Raw genomic sequence first — 20594 nt, forward strand, 5'->3', positions numbered from 1 at the left:
TCCAGGACTGTGGTTCCTTGGAATTTTGATCATATAAGCAAATTAAGCAAGTTAATGCTGAAGATGTCACTGCTTCATCAGCCTAACATATAAAACCCCTATTCTGAACCCACAGAAAGGGAGAAAAATAGACACCATGCATTCTGCAGATAAGATGAAAATTTGCAGAATACACAAAATGTTTCAAGATCTTAAGGGTAAAAAAAAAAAGAACCCAATCATTAAATGGTGAAAGGAATTAAAGGGATTCTTCTCAAAAAAAGAGATACAAACACTTAACAGTAACATAAAAAAAATTTAAGACCTCTAAATATTAGAGAAATTCAAATGAAAACCACACAGAGATTTCAACTCACTACAACCAGAAAGCCAACTATCAAGAACACAATAACATAAGTTTTGTTGAGAATGTAAAGAAGAAGTTGTACTCATATGTTGCTGGTGGAACTTAAAATTGGCATAAAAATTCTGGAAAATAATATGAATATTCCTCAAAACTATGATGTAATAACCATTTGACCACCTTACAGCACTTCTATGTCTATATCAAAAAACAATCAAATTGGCATGCTACAGTGAAGCACCATGTCAATTTTAATAACATCTAAATTCACAATAGCTAAGCTGTAGAACCAGTAGAATGTGCCCTTCAACAGATGAATGGATAAAGAAAATGTGGTATATATACACAATCAAATATTACTCAACATAAATAAGAATGACTTTATGACATTTGTCAGTAAATGGATGGATTTGGAAACTATCAAGCTAAGTGAAATAAGCCATCTTGAAAAAACAAATGTCAAATATTCTCTCAAAGGTGTGGATGCTAACACACAACAAGGGGGAAGAAAATGGAAGAATAGGAGAACAGAGGTTTCTCTGATAAGCCACCCCTATCTGTGTCTGTCGCCCAGGCCAAGTTTCACCCAGTGGGGGAGACTCACCCCGTGACTCTATTTTTGTCCAAGTCTCTCAATGCCTTCCCTTCTTGAGTCCTGGGTTCTGGAGCGACTGGAGATGCAGTTACCCTCTAGTCTGCCATCTTGGATCGCCCCGTGGAAATAGCCTGCAGCTGGAGTGGGCAGAGCTGCCTGGAGAAGTCTCTGGCTGCCCTGCCCGGATCCCAGAGGTTGCTTGCAGATCGAAGCTCTCCGTTGGTTCAGGGACTTGTGGCTGGCTCTGTGTAGAAAGGCTCTCACTGGGCAGTCTGCTCCGAGAAGCTAGCCTTGTAAAGCGCCTCCCACCGCGGGGGGCCAGGCTGCTTGGGGAAGTCTCTGGCTGCCCTGTCCTGGTCCCTGAAGCCGCTTGTGGGCTGGAGCATGCCGCACTGGCTCCGGGACTTGGAGCTTGTTCTGATCAGAAAGGCCGATATCATTTTTTTTTTTTTTTTGTGGTAGATTTTCAATAGAATCATAAGATTTCCTCATATTAATGCATTATAGTTGAAATAAGTATTTTCAAACATTGTAATTAAGGTTGTTTCTAGTTTCTTAAGTGAATCTTGTTGAGAAACATCATAAATTATATGAAATATCTTTAACATTTTTTGTGTATTTTCTTTTTTTCATATTGGGGATTGAGTTCAGGGACCCTCTACCACCAAGCTACACTCCCAGCCCCTACCCCACTTTTTTGCACTTTTTTGACAGGGTCTAAGTTATCAAGGCTACCTTTGAATTTTGTGATCCTCTTGCCTCAGTCTCCTAAAAAGCTGTTATTACAGGCTTTAGTGTACTTCTTTTTTTAATAAGCCATAGTTTATAAAATTTTTTTAGAAACTGTTTGACAGATAAAAACACTAAAAATATTGCAAATTGTCTAAATACTGAATAATTAATACTACAGTAAGTATCATGGTAGAAAGTTTTTTTTGCAATGTTCTCTGAGAATAGTATCTGTGTTAGCATTGGAAATTCATATTATAAAGTAAAGAATAAAGAAACAAAACAAATTTGCTGGTGGCAAAGGTGAAAGGCAAAAGGCAAATTTTCTTTCAATTTCAACTCTTGATTTTTTTTTTATTTGTTCAAGGGTCACTTTTTAAAAATATACCCATTTGTCTTTTATGTAAGTTGAGTATATATTTGAGTCTCTGTGTGCATAGGAGTATTAACAAAAGGGTAACATTCAGTCAACTTTTTTTCCCTGTGACAAAAATACCTGACAAGAACCACTTATAGCAGGAAATTTTATTTTTGCTTACAGTTTCAGAGGTTTAGTTCGTGGTCAACTGATTTCATTGTTCTGGGCTTGAGGTGAAGCAGAACATCATGGTGGAAAGATGTGATGGAGGAAAGTGTTTTATTTATGATAGCCAGAAAGGAGAAAGGGAAATAGGGAAGGAGGGAGGAGGAAAGGGGGAGAGAGAGAGATGAGCCAGGGACAAAATATAATCCCCAAGGGCATGCCCTTAGTAACCTTCTTCCTCTAGACACACCCCATCTGCCTACAGTTACCAACCAGTAATTCATTCAAATGATTGCTTCATCAAACGGATTAACCCACTGATTAAGTTACAGTTCTTATAATTGAATCATTTCACCTCTGAACATGCCTACATTAATGAACACATGAGCTTTTTGGGGGGACAATTCATATCCAAACCATAATAGACAGTTAATTGTTTGAAATGATACATGATAAAAAGGTAACTTCACCATATCAAAGACAAAAAAGAAATTGGTAGCTAGTACTTTTTGCTTCTTTAACACGTGGTTAATAATTGTCACCAAATATAATAATTTGCAATAACATGTGAACTCCAAAGGCAAAATTTTCTTTAGCAAGAATGTTATGATTTTATTATCACTATTTAATAATTTACTTAAGAATTCACTTTTATAAAAAGTAAATTGTCTCTAATTCTGTTTTCTTTCTGTGGAATACTGCTTTAAACTTGCTCCGCCTACATGTCATGTTATCCTTAACCTTTGGACAGGAAGGTATGGTATTGCCTGTTTGTTGTTCATATCACCCGTGACAGCAGAAGACAGAACAGAGTGTGCTTTGCCAGTGGAGTGACAGGCTATGGATCACAAACATCAGCGTGTGGCACTAAATGATGGCCATTTCATTCCTGTACTAGGATTTGGCACCAATGTATCTGAAAAGGTAACAGTAGTGTCTTGGGCTTCAGAGTTTATAAAAAAAAAGTTTTAAGATGAGTGCAAGTTGGCTTGAATTTTCAAGTTTATATTCCTGTGTGACTTAGGAGGAAGTTACTTGGTCATCATTCTCCAGGCTAAAGCTAATCTATACTCCAGAGAGAAGGTTGTCATACTTTATACCTTGGCATGATCCTGTGGGACACCTATTGATTATTCCGGGCTTTGCAATATCAGCAATATGGCTGTTTTACTATCTTATCATATCTTTTTACTGGAGCAGGACTTTCAAGAATTTTTCCTTTGCATTAATGACTTGGCTAATTGGAACAAAAGCTTCTGACCTATCTTGGCTTTCCACATATCTTCCTCACTATACTTCAACATTTCTAGCTGCTGATATTAAGTGAGAGGCATGCAACTTTTCCTTTCAGTTCAATATTTAGTGGTCATTGTAGGGCAGTCAGTTGTACTAATTTCAGTTTTTTGTGTCTCAGGGAATAGGGATGTCCAAGGAGAGGGAGACATACTGAAAAAAAAAAAATCTGGTCTGGGATGTGCAATTTAAGTGGGACACAATAAAATGCATTATGTCAGTATCCCTAGAGTACAAATCTTTATTCTTAGAATTTAGACCTGTACTTTATTGAGATTGCCTATTTAGAAAAGAGGCAACATAAGAGACCGTTATAAACGGAAGTGCTTATTTTCAAATTGGTACTAGTCTAGCAACTGGAAACTTGGGTTTCTCACCATTTCCTAACTGATGATGAAGATGATTCTATCTTAACTATATATACAAATATCAGGATTTATGTATCTGTTTATCTTGGGGAACTGGAGTTCTGTGTGTGCTAACAGAAAGTCTCTGTGAAGTCAGTTCTTAAAGAAAAATGAAGAATTTAGTCTCTGAACAGCTTTCCTTGAAAATGATATTTCTTTCTCAAAATTGAAGTCCATGGCAATTTATTGAGTTGGATGTTAATTCACTGGGAGAGAATTCATTGAATTTTGTACCAAGTTTCTTCTATATTCCATCTCATGACCGTGTTTTCTGAAACAATTTATTTTGTAACTTCACTATATAAATAGTAGCCTTGACTAAAAATATGCTCAATGTGAATTCTTCCAACAAATCACTGAGCCTGGACATATTCTTTGGAAGCTCCAATGCCAATGATGCACCAGTGATTTCTCAGGACTGAAAATGTTCTTGGGCTGCCCAAATTTTCTTAGTAATTGGAAAAGATCCAGGTAAATTGAAAAAAATTTTTAACCACATATACATGACTACCCCAAAATATAAGGAGAAATTGATTCACATGAATTCCACTCTTTCTATTTGGAATTCCTTTCATTACAAGGATCTCCAAATACTTCTTTTAATTGCTCTTCCAGGTTCCAAAGAGTGAGGTATTCAAGGTCACCAAAATAGCAATAGAAACTGGGTTCCGCCATATTGATTCTGCTTATGTTTATGAAGTAGAAGAGGAGGTAGGACTGGCCATTAGAAGCAAGATTGCAGATGGCACTGTGAAGAGAGAAGACATATTCTATACTTCAAAGGTATTATGTATGTGGTGTATTTATGTGCATATTTATTTAATGCAATTGTGTGAAGATGACAATATGTGATTGGATCAGTATGTTTTTGGTAAATTATTTCTTATTAGTAAACTTGTATTTATATGTTCATGCATTAAAACTAGGATAGAAAACAGATAATGATGATGTCTTTGTCATCATGACTGGGGGGTCCAAATTTATGACTTTAATGTGAAGTTCTTTTACTTTTATGAGTATCAGATCAAAGCAGTGTGATTCATCATGGGCTACATAATCAGACCAAATTATGACCAGATAATGGTTTTTCTTATCATCTGGGTAACTTTCTAAAATCTGTTATTCTGAATCTCAATTTTTTACTTCATTAATCAGTGACAGCAGTATAAGAGAGATTGTTTAGTTATTAAAAATACATATCTAAGACATATCTATAATGTGTTCTACTATGTCCAGCACATATTAACCTGTTCTAAACAGTTTCCTCTTTCAATTATGTAAATAAAAGTGATACTAATTCTTCCCCTTTTGGTGGAATGGTTAAGATATTTAGATCAAGTTTGTTTACTATTTTGTAAAACTCAATTGAACATAATTCAGATAATGGACATTGTTATTTGAGAAAGAACTTTATCTCTTGGATTATTTCATTCCATCAGTAGATATATGGACAATAACCAGATAGTAAGATTTTTATATGCAAGACAGATGAGAGGAAAAAAGGAAAGAAGAGAGTTATGTTTTCCTCACAGTCATCAGTTTCCAACCAGTAGAAAAAATGTCTCTACATTAGTTAAACAAAACAATGAAACTGACTATAGTATTAATTCCAAATTTCATTCTTTAACCTCTGTAGCTTTGGTCCACTTTTCATAAACCAGATTTGGTTCAATCATCCTTGGAAAAATCACTGAAAAAACTTCAGCTGGACTATGTTGACCTCTTTCTCATTCATTTCCCTCTGCCTTTGCAGGTAAGGGATTTGGGTACAACTTGTTTCCTTTCCACTTTCCCTTATCCCTGCATTCCAACAGGTTTGGTTCATTTATTCTCATTTTTCATTGGTAAAAAATATTGCTTTGGGGCAATTCAAGACTTGTTAACAGTAATACCCAAGAGTTACTTTGGCTTTCTGACACCCATGTTAATCTTGTAAAAAAAATAAAACAGTGAGTGACTGACCCTGTTTTGTTCAAATGCATGCTTTCGGACTGTCATACATGCAGGGGCATAAGGATCTCTGATCCTTTCACCTGGGTCATGAACACAAGACATTATCACTGGATAATAAAGCTATGTAATTACTGCCTTTCACAATGAGAGAGAAGCATTTCCCAAAGGAAAGTATAGGGGCTGCAAAAATTAACAGAAGTTCTATGAAACTCCCACAAGGACCTGGGAGTATTTTATAATTATACATATGAAAGATGTAAAGGATTAAGGGGAAACCCGTCTCCAAAGGACATTCCTTACCACTTCAAATGCAAACTATTTCACAAATGCCAGAATCTAGAATATAGCCCCACCTACTTCATGAAAACTTAATGTTCTAGTCCCAGAAGTACCTGGCAGCATGGCTAATTGTTGCAATACAAATTTGGTGAAATCTCTAAAATGATGGCTTCAATTCCAGCCTGGGACAGAGTTGATTCCAAGAGATGGACAAGGAAAACTACTATTTGAAACAGTGGATCTCTGTGACACATGGGAGGTGAGTGCTTGGAGGAGAGAATGCTGAGGAGCAAATTTGGAGAGGGAGAGTCAGGTCTGACCTGCACCTTGAGAATGGGACATCCACTGCAGGCCTTTGGTGAAGTCTAAAGACGTCACGAGGGCTGTTCTGATGCAGTGGTGGGGAGGAAAGCATGACAGGAGGGTACCAGGGAGCACTGGGAAAAAATTGTGGGGATAAGCATCTCTTTCCTTTCATATTCAGTAATCCCTCTCAGTTCCTAAGAAGGACACAGGAATTCTCTTGCTGTCATGATCTTTTTCTCCCATTTTCTTGACAAAGTTTCCTCATCTAGACAATCAATACCAGTGGCTTCACTGGCATTTCTTCGCAGTTTTCCTTTCAACAATTTTTTTCTGGCACGTATGTTGACAACTGCCTGAGTTATTCTTCACAACCCCTCCCTCCCCAGGCCATGGAGAAGTGTAAGGATGCAGGATTGACAAAGTCCATTGGGGTGTCCAACTTTAACTGCCAGCATCTGGAGATGATCTTGAACAAACCAGGGCTCAAATACAAGCCTGTGTGCAACCAGGTGAGCACCCTCAGGCTTCTCTCCTTCTGTTCTTCTGTGCTACTGCCAGGCTTCCATTGGTCATCCTGTCCTGTTCATTTTACCTTTGTGGACCAGAAGATTCTGAGGTCAGAGCCTCTGTCGGCAAGGACATAGAGGATGCTCAGTGATGACTCTCTTGACAATACCTTAGTGAAACACTGGAAACGTCTTGAGAGAAGTTGTGTTTAAGAATTTAGAGAGGTGAAGGGTAGTAGCTGTTATTCAGACTTGGGGTGGTGGGCTTAGCTTGAGCTATGAAGGATGACCAATGGTTGTGTAGGAGAAAGTGCTGTGGAAAGCACTGTCTATAGAAAGAAATGGCATGAAAATATGGAGTGGGGCAGTAACCAAGGACACTGTGAAAATAAAAACAGAGCAGTGGTAAAGGTTCCCAAGGGGTTCAGATGCCTAGGTCTTTTGGTGAGCATCTCTGGTTTCAGGTAGTCCACCAGAGGCATAGTTACAGGAAGAACGAAGTGCAGGCTGCACATCATCTGGATTAGAAGGAGGAGTCATCTGCTTGTGGGAATACTAATAACGGACGGAATCAACACTAAGGGATTTTGAGCAGAATGCAGACCTGACCCCGTGCCGGACCACAGTTTAGTCTGATTTCTCCTTTCTTTCCGACATCAAATTAGCTGGTTAAGCCCATCTATTCTGTGCCTGGCTCTATGCTCTAAGTTATTGCCTTAGGCAAATTCCAGTCATGGAGTGTGGGTCCTTGATTGAAAAATAAATAGCTTAAAATTTCATGAGTTTGATATGTGATGATGGAGGCTGTGATCTCCAAATATAAAGACTAAAAATAAGTATGATTTTAATACTAATCTCACCACCATTTTTTACAATGCCCACTTTCAAGTCTTTAGAACCTTTGAAAGAATGATACAGAACATCTGTATTTCCCCAAGTAGATCCAAAATTGTCGACATCTGCCATGCTGCCACATGTGGGTAGGTGATGAGGTTATAGCTGCATACACACGTGTAATATCTCACTGAACATCTTTGTAAGTCCTGGGTACAAGTGTTCACTCCTACAGACCTTGAAAAACATCTGCTGGGAGTAAAGATCTCTCTGCTGTAATTACAGTTGTGTTATCAGATCTATGGAAGTTATCAATTATTCCCTGATACCATTTAATATCCAGGTCACCTTCACATTCCCCACTTTTTTAACCACAGTACAACTGCAGTTCACACATACTCTGTGTCCTGTTCTTCATGCTCTTTTAACCTGGGATTGCCATCATTTCTTTTTCCCCCAGGATATCTGGGCTGGATATCTAAACATCAGATTGTGTTCCTATAATGATAAATAGTTTGTTTCTCTATTCCAAGCTTTATAAAACTTTATAAAAGTTTTAAATGCTTTATTACACCAATGTTAACCATTTTTTTGGCAAGAACATGTCAGCATCATGTTATGTCTATCAAACTGCAGCCCAGCAGGAAGCCCGTAATGACACACTGTCCTGCTGTGAGTGATACTAAGTTGGATCTCTTGGTTTGGCTAGTGGTAGCCAGATTTCCTTTTCTGGATTTCAGATTTCCTTTCCCCCTTGAATTAGTAGTGACCTATCAAGTGATGATTGTCAGCAGAGGAAATCATATTCCATGACAAATATGAGACACTAGTTGAATATTGATTGATCACTTTTGCCTGAATTCATTTGTTTTATTGGGGTTTGTGAAGATTTTTCAGTTTTAACTATTCTTTTTACTTTTCTTACCTAACACTTTCTTGTACAAAATTTCAACATTTCAAATCGAGAAAAACTGTATTTTTCCCCCTTTAAAATAGTGGAAGCCATAATTGCTTGCCTTTAATTATCAAAATTCTGTAGAGTTACTGTAATAATCAGCATCAGTGGGGGAAAATATTTTTGTTCTCTCTCTCTCTCTCTGTGCATCTATTACAATGGACTGGAGCATCTTTATTTACAATATGTGTTAGAAATGATTTGCTTTTGCTCATTTTTGCTTTTGAAGCAGAAATCTATGCAGCTATCACTAGTGAGACCCCTAGGTCTTTCAGACTTACCCTCATGAGTCTTTGCCCAAATTTTTGTTATTGGCATGAGTCAATGTCTAAGGCTGCAAGAATTCTTCCCCCATTCCAGATCTGGAATTTTGTGTCTCTTTATAGTGGAAAAGGGTATTTAGCATCCAAGATCTTGTCCATACAGTTGTTTCTTCTCAGAAATGCCTTAAAAAAAACTTTTCAGGGTATAGAAATACTGAATCAAGGCAGGAGCACATGCACTGTAGCTAGTGACTGGAGTCACGATTGGGAGGCAGAGGGCTATGCAGACGCCACAAGGAGATTCTGCAGATCAGAGAAGTTACTGCCTATTATGCTGTCCCTTGACTGCAGAGCAATTAAGTGATTTTCAAAATACCTGCAGCCCTCAAGCTTGGGCAAGGGGATCCATTCGCAAGACGAGATCTCTGGTTGTAAAGACAACGTTGAACGATCCCTGTGCTCTCTGTTGGAGCTCCCTGGAGAGGGAGGATATACACTTCAGATTACAGACACTTGAGGAGAAGTTTAAATCTATTGGACTTCGGAAAATTGAGGATAAGAAAAAAAAAGAAAAAAAAAAAAAACCACCTTTTATAAAGAAGCACAGGGTAGAGAGATGCAGCCTAGACATTGATACAAGTGATGATCTGAAAGACAAAAGGCCAGAAGCTAACCAGCAAGTTTCAGGGTGGACACCTGTGCAGGTCAGGAAGCAGCTTGCCGTCGGTGTTAATGAAGTCACCAGAGCCCTGGAAAGGAGTGAACTGCTCTTAGTTTTAGTGTGTAAGTCAGCCAAGCCTGCCACCATCACCTCACACTTGATTCAGGTAAGTGTAAGCAGAATTGTTCCTGCCTGTCAGGTTCCCCGCCTCAGTGAGACACTCGCCCCTGTCACTGGCTTAAAATGGGTGCTAGCGCTGGGATTCAAAAAGCACACCACTGACTTCGTGGATGAAGTAAAAGCTATCATTCCCAGAGTTCCCAGTTTAACTCTACCATGGCTTCAAGACAGAAGTGAAGATTCTGGAGACAATTTAGAGCCTGAATCTTTGGGAAGCCAAGACAAAGAGACTTTGGAAACTTCATTTGAAGACCTCTCAAAGCACAAGAGAAAACTTGGTCAGCAAGTCTCTCTATCTTTACAGCCTCTTAAAATAAAGAAACTGATTCCTAACCCTAATAAGATAAGGAAACCACCCAAAAGTAAAAAAAAAAAAAAAAAAAAAAAACTACTTCAAAGTAATCCTGTATAAACTTTTCATTTCATGCAATTTATAAAAGGACACCTTGTAATGAAGCCTTGAAACAAATAAGGTGAAAAATATTTATGTAAAAAAAAAAAAAAGAAAAAGAAATACTGAATCAATATTGAAAAAGAATATTGCTACTTAATGTTATTTTTTTTCACTTCAAATTTCATATTATAGTTTTTTAAAATTCAGTTTCTTTTACTTTGACATTTTGTTTTCATATTAGCATCAGCATTTAGTAGAATCTGATACCTTCTATCATGTCCATGGCAGGTAGAATGTCATCCTTATCTCAACCAGAGGAAACTGCTGGACTTCTGCACGTCAAAAGACATTGTTCTGGTTGCCTATGGTGCTCTGGGAAGTTGCCGAAGCAAATGGTAATAAGGACAAGAAGCTCACCTAAAACACCATCGTTGACGAAGTACTTTTAGTCCTATAATATCGTTTTCTTTCTTCCTTCCTCCCTTTCTTTCTCTCCCCCTCCATGTACTGAGGATTGAACTCAAGGGCTCTCTACCTCTGATCTACACTCCAAACCCCTTTTAAGAATTTTGTTTTTGAGATAGGGTCTTGTTAAATAGCTGAGGCTGACCTTGAACTTCGCAACGCTCCTCCCGCAGCCTTCCAAGTTGCTGGGATTAGAGGCACACGCCACTATGTGCAGCCTGTTCTGTCGAGTCACCTACGGACTGGCTCTTGGGGAGGGGAGAACTTGCACTTAAGAGAAGATCACATATGAGACTGATGCTGCCAGTCCAGGGACCCCATTTGAGGCTCCTTGGTCTAGAGTGATCGAAACAGAACTTGGTCTGTTTTGGAAGCCTTCTAACAAAGCGAATACTCAGTCTCAGGACTCCGATATCTGCCTTTTCTTCCAGGGTTGACCAGAGCACTCCGGTTCTCTTGGATGATCCAGTTCTTGGTGCCTTGGCAAAAAAGCACCATCGATCCCCAGCCCTGATCGCCCTCCGCTACCAGCTGCAGCGTGGGCTTGTGGTCCTGGTCAGGAGTTTCAATGAGAAGCGGATCAAAGAGAACATGCAGGTATTGAGGGATTCCGGGCATCGGGGCTCCTGTGCAGTATCCTTCACATGTGTGCTTTCTAAGCTCTCAACATATGTGTGCTGAGTTGGCTTCTCTGTTTTTGTTGATGCATGTGTGATACATGGGCATTTCTACCATTTTCTTCGTCCTACCATGGCAACAGGAAGACAGCATGACTGGGGAGCATTAGGATTGGACAGAAAACAGAGGCTGGGGTTTCAGTGTTAAGTCAGCCATGTTCTGTGTAGTCCTGTGCAAATCACATCTTTTTTGTTTTTGAAATGAGGGTTTCGAATTAGGTGATCTTCAATCTAATTCTTATGATTTCATTTGCATTTCTTTGATTGCTCCTGGGTTTAATATTCATATATTTATTCACATTTACATTTATTCACTTTTAATTTTCTCTTTCATCAAGTGCCCATTTATTTGCCTTTACCCATTGAAATAGATTGTCTTTTTATTTTCAAGAGATCACTATTATACTACTAACTATACCTGTATAGCTATCTCCTGAAACATGGAAGTTAAAAAATATTCATTTAGCTCACAGGAAACAGTTACCCTTGGCTCCCCTGGATATTTCTTCTGCTTCGAACTGGACTCTCTTATATATTTGCAGTTACCTCTCTCATGCATTTGCAGGACAGGGAAGCTCCTCTAGTTCAGTTTTTTTAACCTTGGAATTATGCCATTTTTGTGTAAACGACTGGAGATGGAGAATGTTATACTAAATTAAATATGTCTGACTCAGTCAGGTATTCAGTGCTTTCTCTCCTATGAGAATGGTACTATGAGATTGATAAATGTAGATAATGTGGAATTACCTTTAACTTTTGCTTAAAATTTATTAAACATCATTAGCTGATGTAGTAGAAATAAAGAAATCCTCCCAAATATCACCATATAATGCAGAAATTTCATCTCTGAAAGACTATGAATTTATCATGAATCAAGATTACTAAATATCCTTACTTTTTTTCACAAAGAATTTATTTTTATTGGAGTCATATGGTGATAAATAGTAGTTGGGTTCATCCCAGAATATTCATACATGCATAGAAATCTATTTCAGTTCTTGACCCCCCATTTCCTTCCTATTCCCCACTTCCTTCATTCTACTAAATTTCCTTTTTGCTCATCTATTAATTTGTATTTGACTGGTTCTTTATGTAATCTCATCCTTCCCGCCCCCTTTACTTTATTTTACTCTAGCTTCCACATATAAAACATTCAACCTTTGAGTTTCTGAGTTTGGATAAGTTCACTTAGCATGGTATTCTCCATTTCCATCCATTCACCAGCAAATGCAATATTTTTTTATTTGTTCTAATTAGTTATACATAGCAGTGGAATGCATTTTGACACATCACCCATAAATAGAGCATGATTTCTCATTCTTATGTTTGTACATAATGTAGAGTTACACCAGTCTTGTAATCATACATGCACATAGGGTAATAATGTCTGATTCATTCTACTAGTCTTCTTACCCACATACTCTCTCTCCTCCCTTTCACTCCTCTTTGTCTAATCCAAAGTACCTCTATTCTTCCCTGGTCCCCTGTATTGTGAATTAGCATCTGCATATCAAAGAAAGTATTTGGCCTTTGGTTCTTTGGGATTGACTTATTTGGCTTAGCATGATAGTCTGTGCTCCATTCATACACCTGCAAATGCCATAGTGTCATTCTTCTTTATGGTTGAGTAATATTCCATTGTGTGTGTGTGTGTGTATGTATATGTGTGTATATGTATATGTGTGTGTGTGTGTGTATATATATCACATTTCCTCTATCCATTCATCTGTTGAAGGGCATCTAGGTTGGTTCCACAATCTAGCTATTGTGAACTGAGCTGCTATAAACATTGATATGATTGTATCATTCTTGTAAGACTTTAAGTCCTTGGGGTATAAAATGGGGAGTGGGATAAGTGGGTCAATTGGTGGTTTCATTCCAAGTTTCCTGAGAAATCTCCATACTGCTTTCCATTGTGGTTGCACCAATTTGCAGTCCCACCAGCCATGCATGAGCAAACCCTTTCCCCCACATCCTCACCAACATTTATTGTTACTTGTGTTCTTGATAATTGCCATTCTGACAGGAGTGAGATGAAATTGTAGAGTAGTTTTGATTTACATTTCTCTAATTGCTAGAGAAGTTGAACATTTTTTTCTAATATATGTTGATTGATTGTATTTCTTTTTTTATTAAAATATTTTTTATTTTTACAGGCACATTTTGATTCATTATACACAAATGGGGTATAACTTTTCATTTCTATGGTTGTACACAGTGTATATTCACACCATTCATGTAATCATACATATATACAGGGTAATACTGTTTCATTATACTGTTTTTCCATCCCCACCCCCTCCCACCCCTTTTTCCTCTACACCATCCAAAGTTCCTTCATTCTTCTCTTCCCCCTGCCCACCCCCTATTGTTATATATTGCCATGCACTTATCAGAGAAAACATTCAGCCTTTGGTTTTGGGGACTTGGCCTATTTCACTTAGCATGATATTTTCCAACTTCATCCATTTACCAGCAAATGCCATAATTTTATTATTCTTTATGGCTGAGTAATATTCCATTGTGTATATATACCACAGTTTCTTTATCCATTCATCAATTGAAGGGCATCTAGGTTGTTTCCACAATCTAGCTATTGTGAATTGAGCTGCTATGAACATTGTTGTGGTTGCATTCCTGTAGTACACTGATTTTAAGTCCTTTGCATATAAACTGAGGAGTGAGATAGCTGGGTCAAATGGTGGGTCCATTCCTAGCTTTCTGAGGAATCTCCATACTGCTTTCCAGAGTGGCTGCACCAATTTGCAACTCTACCAGCAATGTATGAGTGTGCCTTTTCCCCCACATCCACGCCAACACTTCTTATTGTTTGTGTTCTTGATAATAGCCATTCTAATTGGAGTTAGATGAAATCTTAGGGTGGTTTTAATTTGCATTTCTCTAATTACTAGGGATGATGAGCACTTTTTCATGTATTTGTTGATCACCTGTATATCTTCTTCTGTGAAGTGTCTGCCCATTTCCTTAGCCCATTTATTGATTGGGTTCTTTGTATTTTGGGTGTGAAGTTTTTAAGTTCTTTATAAACTGTGGAGAAGAGTGCTCTGTCTGAAGTGTGTGTGGAAAAGATTTTCTCCCACTCTGTAGGCTCTCTTTTCATCTTATTGATTGTTTCTTGTGCTGAGAAAAAACTTTTTAGTTTGAATCCATCCCATTTATTGATTCTTGCTTTTATTTCTTGTGCTATGGGGGTCTTGTTAAGGAAGTCTTGTCCTAAGCCAACGTGATGGAGATTCGGGCCTACTTTTTATTATATTTGGTGCAGGGTCTCTGGTCTAATTCCTAGATCCTTGATCCATTTTGAGTTCAGTTTTGTATAGGGTGAGAGATTGGGGTTTAATTTCATTTTACTGCATATGGATTTCCAGTTTTCCCAGCACCATTTTGTTGAACAGGCTATCTTTTCTCCCTTGTAAGTTTTTGGCACCTTTGTCTAGTATGAGGTTACTGTACTTATGTGGATACGTCTCTGTGTCTTCTATCCTGTACCATTGGTCTGCCTGTCTATTTTGGTGCCAATACCATGCTGTTTTTGTTACTATTGCTCTGTAGTAGAGTTTAAAGTCTGGTATTGTGATACCTTCTGCATCAGTCTTCCTGACCAGGATTGCTTTGGCTAATTCTGGGTCTTATGTTCTTCCAGATGAATTTCATGATTGCTTTTTCTGTTTCTATAAGAAATGTCATAGGGATTTTAGTTGGACTTGTGTTAAATCTGTATGGTGCCTTTGGTAGTATGACCATTTTGACAATATTAATTCTGCCTATCCAAGAACATGGTAGATTTTCCATCTTCTAAGATCTTCCTCAATTTCTTCTTCAATGTTTTGTAGAGATCTTTTACCTTTTTGGTTAGACTGATTCCCAAATATTTAATTTTTTTGATGCTATTGCAAATGGAGTTGTTTTCCTCATTTCCCTTTCAGATGTTTCAGCGCTTATGTATAAAAATGCTTCAGATTTATGCATGTTGATTTTATAACCTGCTATTTTGCTGAATTCATTTATGAGGTGTAGAAGTTTTCTGGAGGAGTTTTTTGGATCCTCTAAATAGAGAATCATGTCATCAGCAAATAGTGACAGCTTAAGTTCCTCTTTTCCTATTCGTATCCCTTTAATTTCTTTAGTCTGTCTAATTGCTCTGGCTATATTTCAAGGACGATGTTCTGTGAAGTGTCTGTTCAGTTTCTTAGCCCATTTATTGATTGGGTTATTTGTTTTTTTGGTATTAAGTTTTTTGAGTTCCTTATATATCCTGGAGATTAATGCTCGATCTGAGGTGCATGTGGTAAAGATTTTTTCCCATTCTGTAGGCTTTCTCTTCACATTCTTCATTGTTTTCTTTGCTGTGAAGAAGCTTTTGTTTGATTCCATCCCACTTATCGATTATTGATTTTACTTCTTATACTTTAGGAGTCTAGTTAATTTTAGTAATTTGAATTTTCTCTCTCTCTTTGTTAGTATGGTTAATGATTTATTAATTTTATGTTTTCAAAGAACCAATTTTTGTTTGGTCAATTTTGTGAATTGCCATCTAAATGCCATCTGACTTCAGCATGTTGATTGGGTTGTGCTTGGTAGTTTTCACCTCTCCTCCGTATAGTTTTTTATTCTCCTGCCAACTAACCCAGGCTTTACTTCATCTCATGGCCTAACCCCAAAGCAGTGAGTAGACACAGGAACAGTCTTTTCACTCCATGCTCACAACTGGTATATCAGAGCTTCTGGCAAATTACATTGAAAAATTCAAGTTACAGGCAAGACTAGATTTAAGGGTTGGGGAAATAAACATCACCTCTTAGTGGAATGAGCTCCTGATTTAAATAAGAAAGTGTGTTGATACAGGAAGATGAGAAGTATTGAGATACATATTCATAATATACCCTATTTATATATTCTGTATATTATTTTTAGACTCAGATGTTATTGTTAATGTGTCATCTCCTGAACTTTAACTGTGTTTGCATTCTCTTTATAGTCTATTTTCATGCACTAAGTCCTACTCTCACTAAAATAAAGTTCTTCTTGCCTTTCCTTTGTGATTGATGAATGTTGCCTTTTCATATTTTGGAAACATTACAATATGCTACTATATTAACTTGTACAAGTATGGTAATTTTTTCCTTCTAGATTTGGTCTTTAATTAGACTGAAATTGTTCTTGTTAATACTATTTGAAGTAAGGAGTCACACATAGATGCATATATTTAAATGGATATTTGAAGATCCAGGTTGCAGTAGTTAAAATTTTATATTTACTCATTGATCTTGATTGCCAACTTTATCATATGTCAAATGTCCATGGTTTTTCCAGTCATTCAGGTGACTTACTCACTTTTCTGAACTTCCTTAGTCATGTTGTAAAATAAATCTTGTTAAGAATGATAAAAGTACTTTCAAACTTCTCTATCTATTTAAGAATATTTGGCAATTTGTTACTATTTATTATTTTAAGTAATGAGAATTATCCTATCAATTCCCACAGAAAGTAAGTTTTCAAGTGTTTGATGTTGCATTGAAAATGCTAATTAAACTAAGATAACTGATTGTTTGGCCATATTGATGTTTCCAATCCATGATTATGATAAAAATTCCCAATTATTTAGGTGGTCTTTTAACATACTTCAATGCATTTAATATTATTTTCATTATAAATTATATATATTTATTAGAGTTAATCACCAAGAACTGATAATTTTGATTTTCTTTTAATCACTTTTCCTTCTAATTTTGAAAATTTCCCAGTGTACAGAAAAGTTCAAAGAATAATCTAATGAACATCTCTTACCTACATTTTTGACATTTCATTTTGTGCATTCCATTTTGGAGTATTCCTATGGATTTATGGATCCATTAGTTTCAATGTGCTAGCAATGATTATTATCAATATGCTAGTGATTTCTTTCTGTCTTTATTTTTTTCTTTTTGGTATTGAGGATTGAGCCCAGGGGCACTTAGGCACTGAGCTACATCCCCATTCCTTTTTATATATTAATTTGGGGCAAGGTTCCACTTAGTTGCTTAGGGCCTTGCTAAGTTGCTGAGGCTGATATTGAACTTGTGATCCTCCTGCCTCCTGAGTCACTGGGATTACAGGTGTGTGCCACTGCACCTGGCTAGTGATCACCTTTATAAAAATCTTAACCTAATCCTAATTTAGACAATGATAATCTTTTCAATCAGTTTTGGTACCATTTGAAGATGATAAATGGTTCTGGACAATTTAAGACTTCAAATATAGGAAAAAATTATTCTGGTTATCAATGGGATATAGAAATCCATATCCATTCATGAATCTTACTAAATCATATTGCTCAAAATTAAATTTAATCTTCTATTCAGATCTTTTGTCTGTAAAGTGATTTCAATGTATTATATAAAGACTTGAATTTCTTTTTCTTTTTCACATGGTATTCTTTAGCCATGTGAAAGTGTTTTTATTGATATCTTTAATAACTTTTGGAAACTTCTCACTCATTGTACTTATTTATTTAGTTGTGTTCATGGTCAAACCCAGGGCAATGTGCATCACAGGCAAGTGCTTGGCCAGTGAGCAACCTCCCCAGACCTTCTCACCTGTTCTAAGTGTTGCCTCAGCACCATTCAATTGAATTCACTTATATTTCTTAGACTGACTATATGCAATATAACAATAATGGAAATCTTCTTCTGTGATAGGTTTTTGAATTTCAATTGACCCCAGAAGACATGAAAATCTTAGATGACCTCAATAGGAATGTTCGATTCTATCCTATGCTTTTGTAAGTAAATTTGATAAATATATTGACTCAATTTATTTCTGAGAATGAATATAACATCATTGTTATAAGTTACCTCAATATGCGGAGGACAGAGACCAGTTCGAATCAGGGATGAGGCAGGAGCTTTTATGAATCTTTGTCTGAGATTCTCATCAGAGCTCTGTTCTATGAGTGGAACCAGGGTCAGCATGAACTTCCTCATAGGCACCTTGGCACTTCTCATTCCATGGAATGATCCAAATAAACCAATATCATTGCTGAATGTACACCTGTAGGTAGTTCTCTCTATCCTATGACTATGTAGTGGATACACACTTTGGGTACTACTAATATTGTGTTGTGAAGTGTTTTTAAAACTAGTTTTCTATTATCTTCTTCCGTATCTCTTAACTTCTCCTCAGGTTGAAGGCATCTCCTTCAACCCTGTGACCCCAGTTAGAAACTCTCATCTCCTCCCTATAAAATTGGATGGAGTTTCATGACTTTGATAGTTTTAAGTCACTCACTTTCTCTTCACTGCACATGTGGTCAGAATTCAGAAACTGCTTCTGTCTACAGAATAGCTGTCATTAGTGGAGTTAATAGAAACAGTGGGCTTTGATTTTCTGAAATACAGAAATCTCAATGCAGAGGGTAGAGAAGTGTAGAGAAGAGAGACATGAAACTGAAGGACAGCATGTGGGAAAAACATCCTGAATAAGGAGAATATACAACCAACAAATGCTCTTTACCTTCCTTCATGCTCTGAGGCTACAGAATCTGAGAAAGAAACATTAAGAAGGTAAACAGGACGACATGTTCCTCTTTCCTGTGAGAATTTAATTCATATTAGAAACAACTGGGATACTGTGAGAAAGGGATTAGCATAATGCAAATTATATGTACTAAAAGATTGGTAGATATGTCATTACTGATATTTTTATCAGTACACAGAAACATGAAAAATTATGTAGGACCAGAGATTGAGGGAGTCCGAGTGGCAAGCAATGAATAATTTTTACTAAATAAATGTTATAATAAATAATTATTTCTATTGCTTTATATTTTATCTTCTTTGTAAAGTTTGGACATCTCCAAAGTATATGGTAAACTCTTACAATTTGGAGTGCAATGTTATACATGAAATTATTTCCATTTCTGAATTTAACAGAACATGTTGGGTGAGATGGACGATGAGTAAATAATTAGCGAATTAGGTCAGTGGAAATGAAGTTGCTAGCAGTAATTTATACACTCTGAAATATTTTCTCAATATTGGCCAATGTCTGCACTTGTCCTTATTCAGAACAAGGAGGAATCAATTTTCTTTGAGAAAATTGAGAGCTAGAAGTTTCATTGAGAACTGGAAATAAGGCAAGATGAGATACTGCTTTCCTGTTCTGACAGATGTGAACAGGGATAAAAAATATGTTTAAATTTTTGTCCCTCTGTGTTTTCTGTGTTAAATTCCAGGTAAGAAAATAGAATTATGCTTTCAATGGTGGAATGAGACAGACATCATTGCCCTATGTACATGTGTGATTACACGAATGGTATGAATCTACATTGTGCACAACCATAGAAATGAAATTATGTACCCCATTTGTGTACAATGAATCAAAATGCAGTCTGTAAAAAATTAAAAACTAAATAAAAATAAGTAAATAAATACACAGTACAAAAAAAAAGAAAATAGAATTATGATTTCCAGAAAACATTTACTATAATGTCATGCCCATGAAATTAAGAAAGGCATAGCTTACAACCATGCTCTAAGGAAACAAAATAATCAAACATGACCTAATGGCTGCTTTTAGAAATGACTTTACCATTCTAGAAATGGAGTCACTGAACTGATTTTATGCATATTTTTTCTCATTTTAGTTTTAATGGACATCCCAATTATCCATTTTGGGAGGAATGTTGACATGGAGCCCTTTGTCATCACTTTGACCTTGAACCCCTGCTAAGGAACCGTGATGTGAGCAGCATCTCAGAGGCTGGTAGGTTGGACACATCAATTCTAATCCATGCTGTTTGTTAACTCACACTCACTGGAACTCTTTCCACATGTCAGGAAGATTGGGGCTAAATTTTTGTTGCCTTTCAAACAATAAAATAAAGTTGTTTTCCCAAAGATTCTGAGCACTATCGAAAACCTCACTCAGCTACAAATCTGGGTGAAATGTGGAGAGAGGGGAATCTGAGCAATGCATATTTAATTGATGACAGCATAATTTGAATATGTAAACTTATACACAGGATGAAAGAAAGAGAAGAGGAAATAATAAGACACCTATGATGGAATTCTTTATGAAAAACTGGGGCCTGAATAGAGGTGTGGGAAAGAAAGAACGGAGTCACGGAATCACCTGGTATTCAATGTGTTTTAAGTGGTTCTTTTAGTTAGCATTTCATAGCTGTGGCCAAAAGATCTGACAAGAATAATTTTAAGGAGGAAAGTATTTTGG

General features: G+C 36.8%; 2 protein-coding genes across 3 annotated transcripts; both read left to right on the forward strand.

The window, feature by feature from the left end:
• The first annotated feature begins 2971 nt into the window (after positions 1-2971).
• LOC124961966 (prostaglandin-E(2) 9-reductase-like) lies at positions 2972-20263 on the forward strand. 2 transcript variants are annotated; one of them, XM_047521011.1, is made up of 9 exons: positions 2972-3114; positions 4506-4673; positions 5527-5643; positions 6304-6381; positions 6815-6937; positions 10510-10616; positions 11118-11283; positions 18062-18144; positions 20008-20263. In XM_047521011.1, the coding sequence occupies exons 1-9, from the start codon at positions 3031-3033 to the stop codon at positions 20048-20050; spliced, it is 969 nt and encodes a 322-aa protein (XP_047376967.1). In that variant the 5' UTR covers positions 2972-3030; the 3' UTR covers positions 20051-20263. The 2 variants fall into 2 exon arrangements, with proteins under 2 accessions (XP_047376967.1, XP_047376968.1); XM_047521012.1 differs by lacking the exon at positions 18062-18144.
• Positions 6947-10328, forward strand: LOC124961965 (ribonuclease P protein subunit p38-like). The gene has a single exon (XM_047521010.1). The coding sequence runs from the start codon at positions 9268-9270 to the stop codon at positions 10237-10239; it is 972 nt and encodes a 323-aa protein (XP_047376966.1). The 5' UTR covers positions 6947-9267; the 3' UTR covers positions 10240-10328.
• Positions 20264-20594: the final 331 nt, after the last annotated feature.

This window comes from Sciurus carolinensis, chromosome 12 (genome assembly GCF_902686445.1).
Source record: "Sciurus carolinensis chromosome 12, mSciCar1.2, whole genome shotgun sequence".
Lineage (NCBI taxonomy): Eukaryota > Metazoa > Chordata > Mammalia > Rodentia > Sciuridae > Sciurus > Sciurus carolinensis.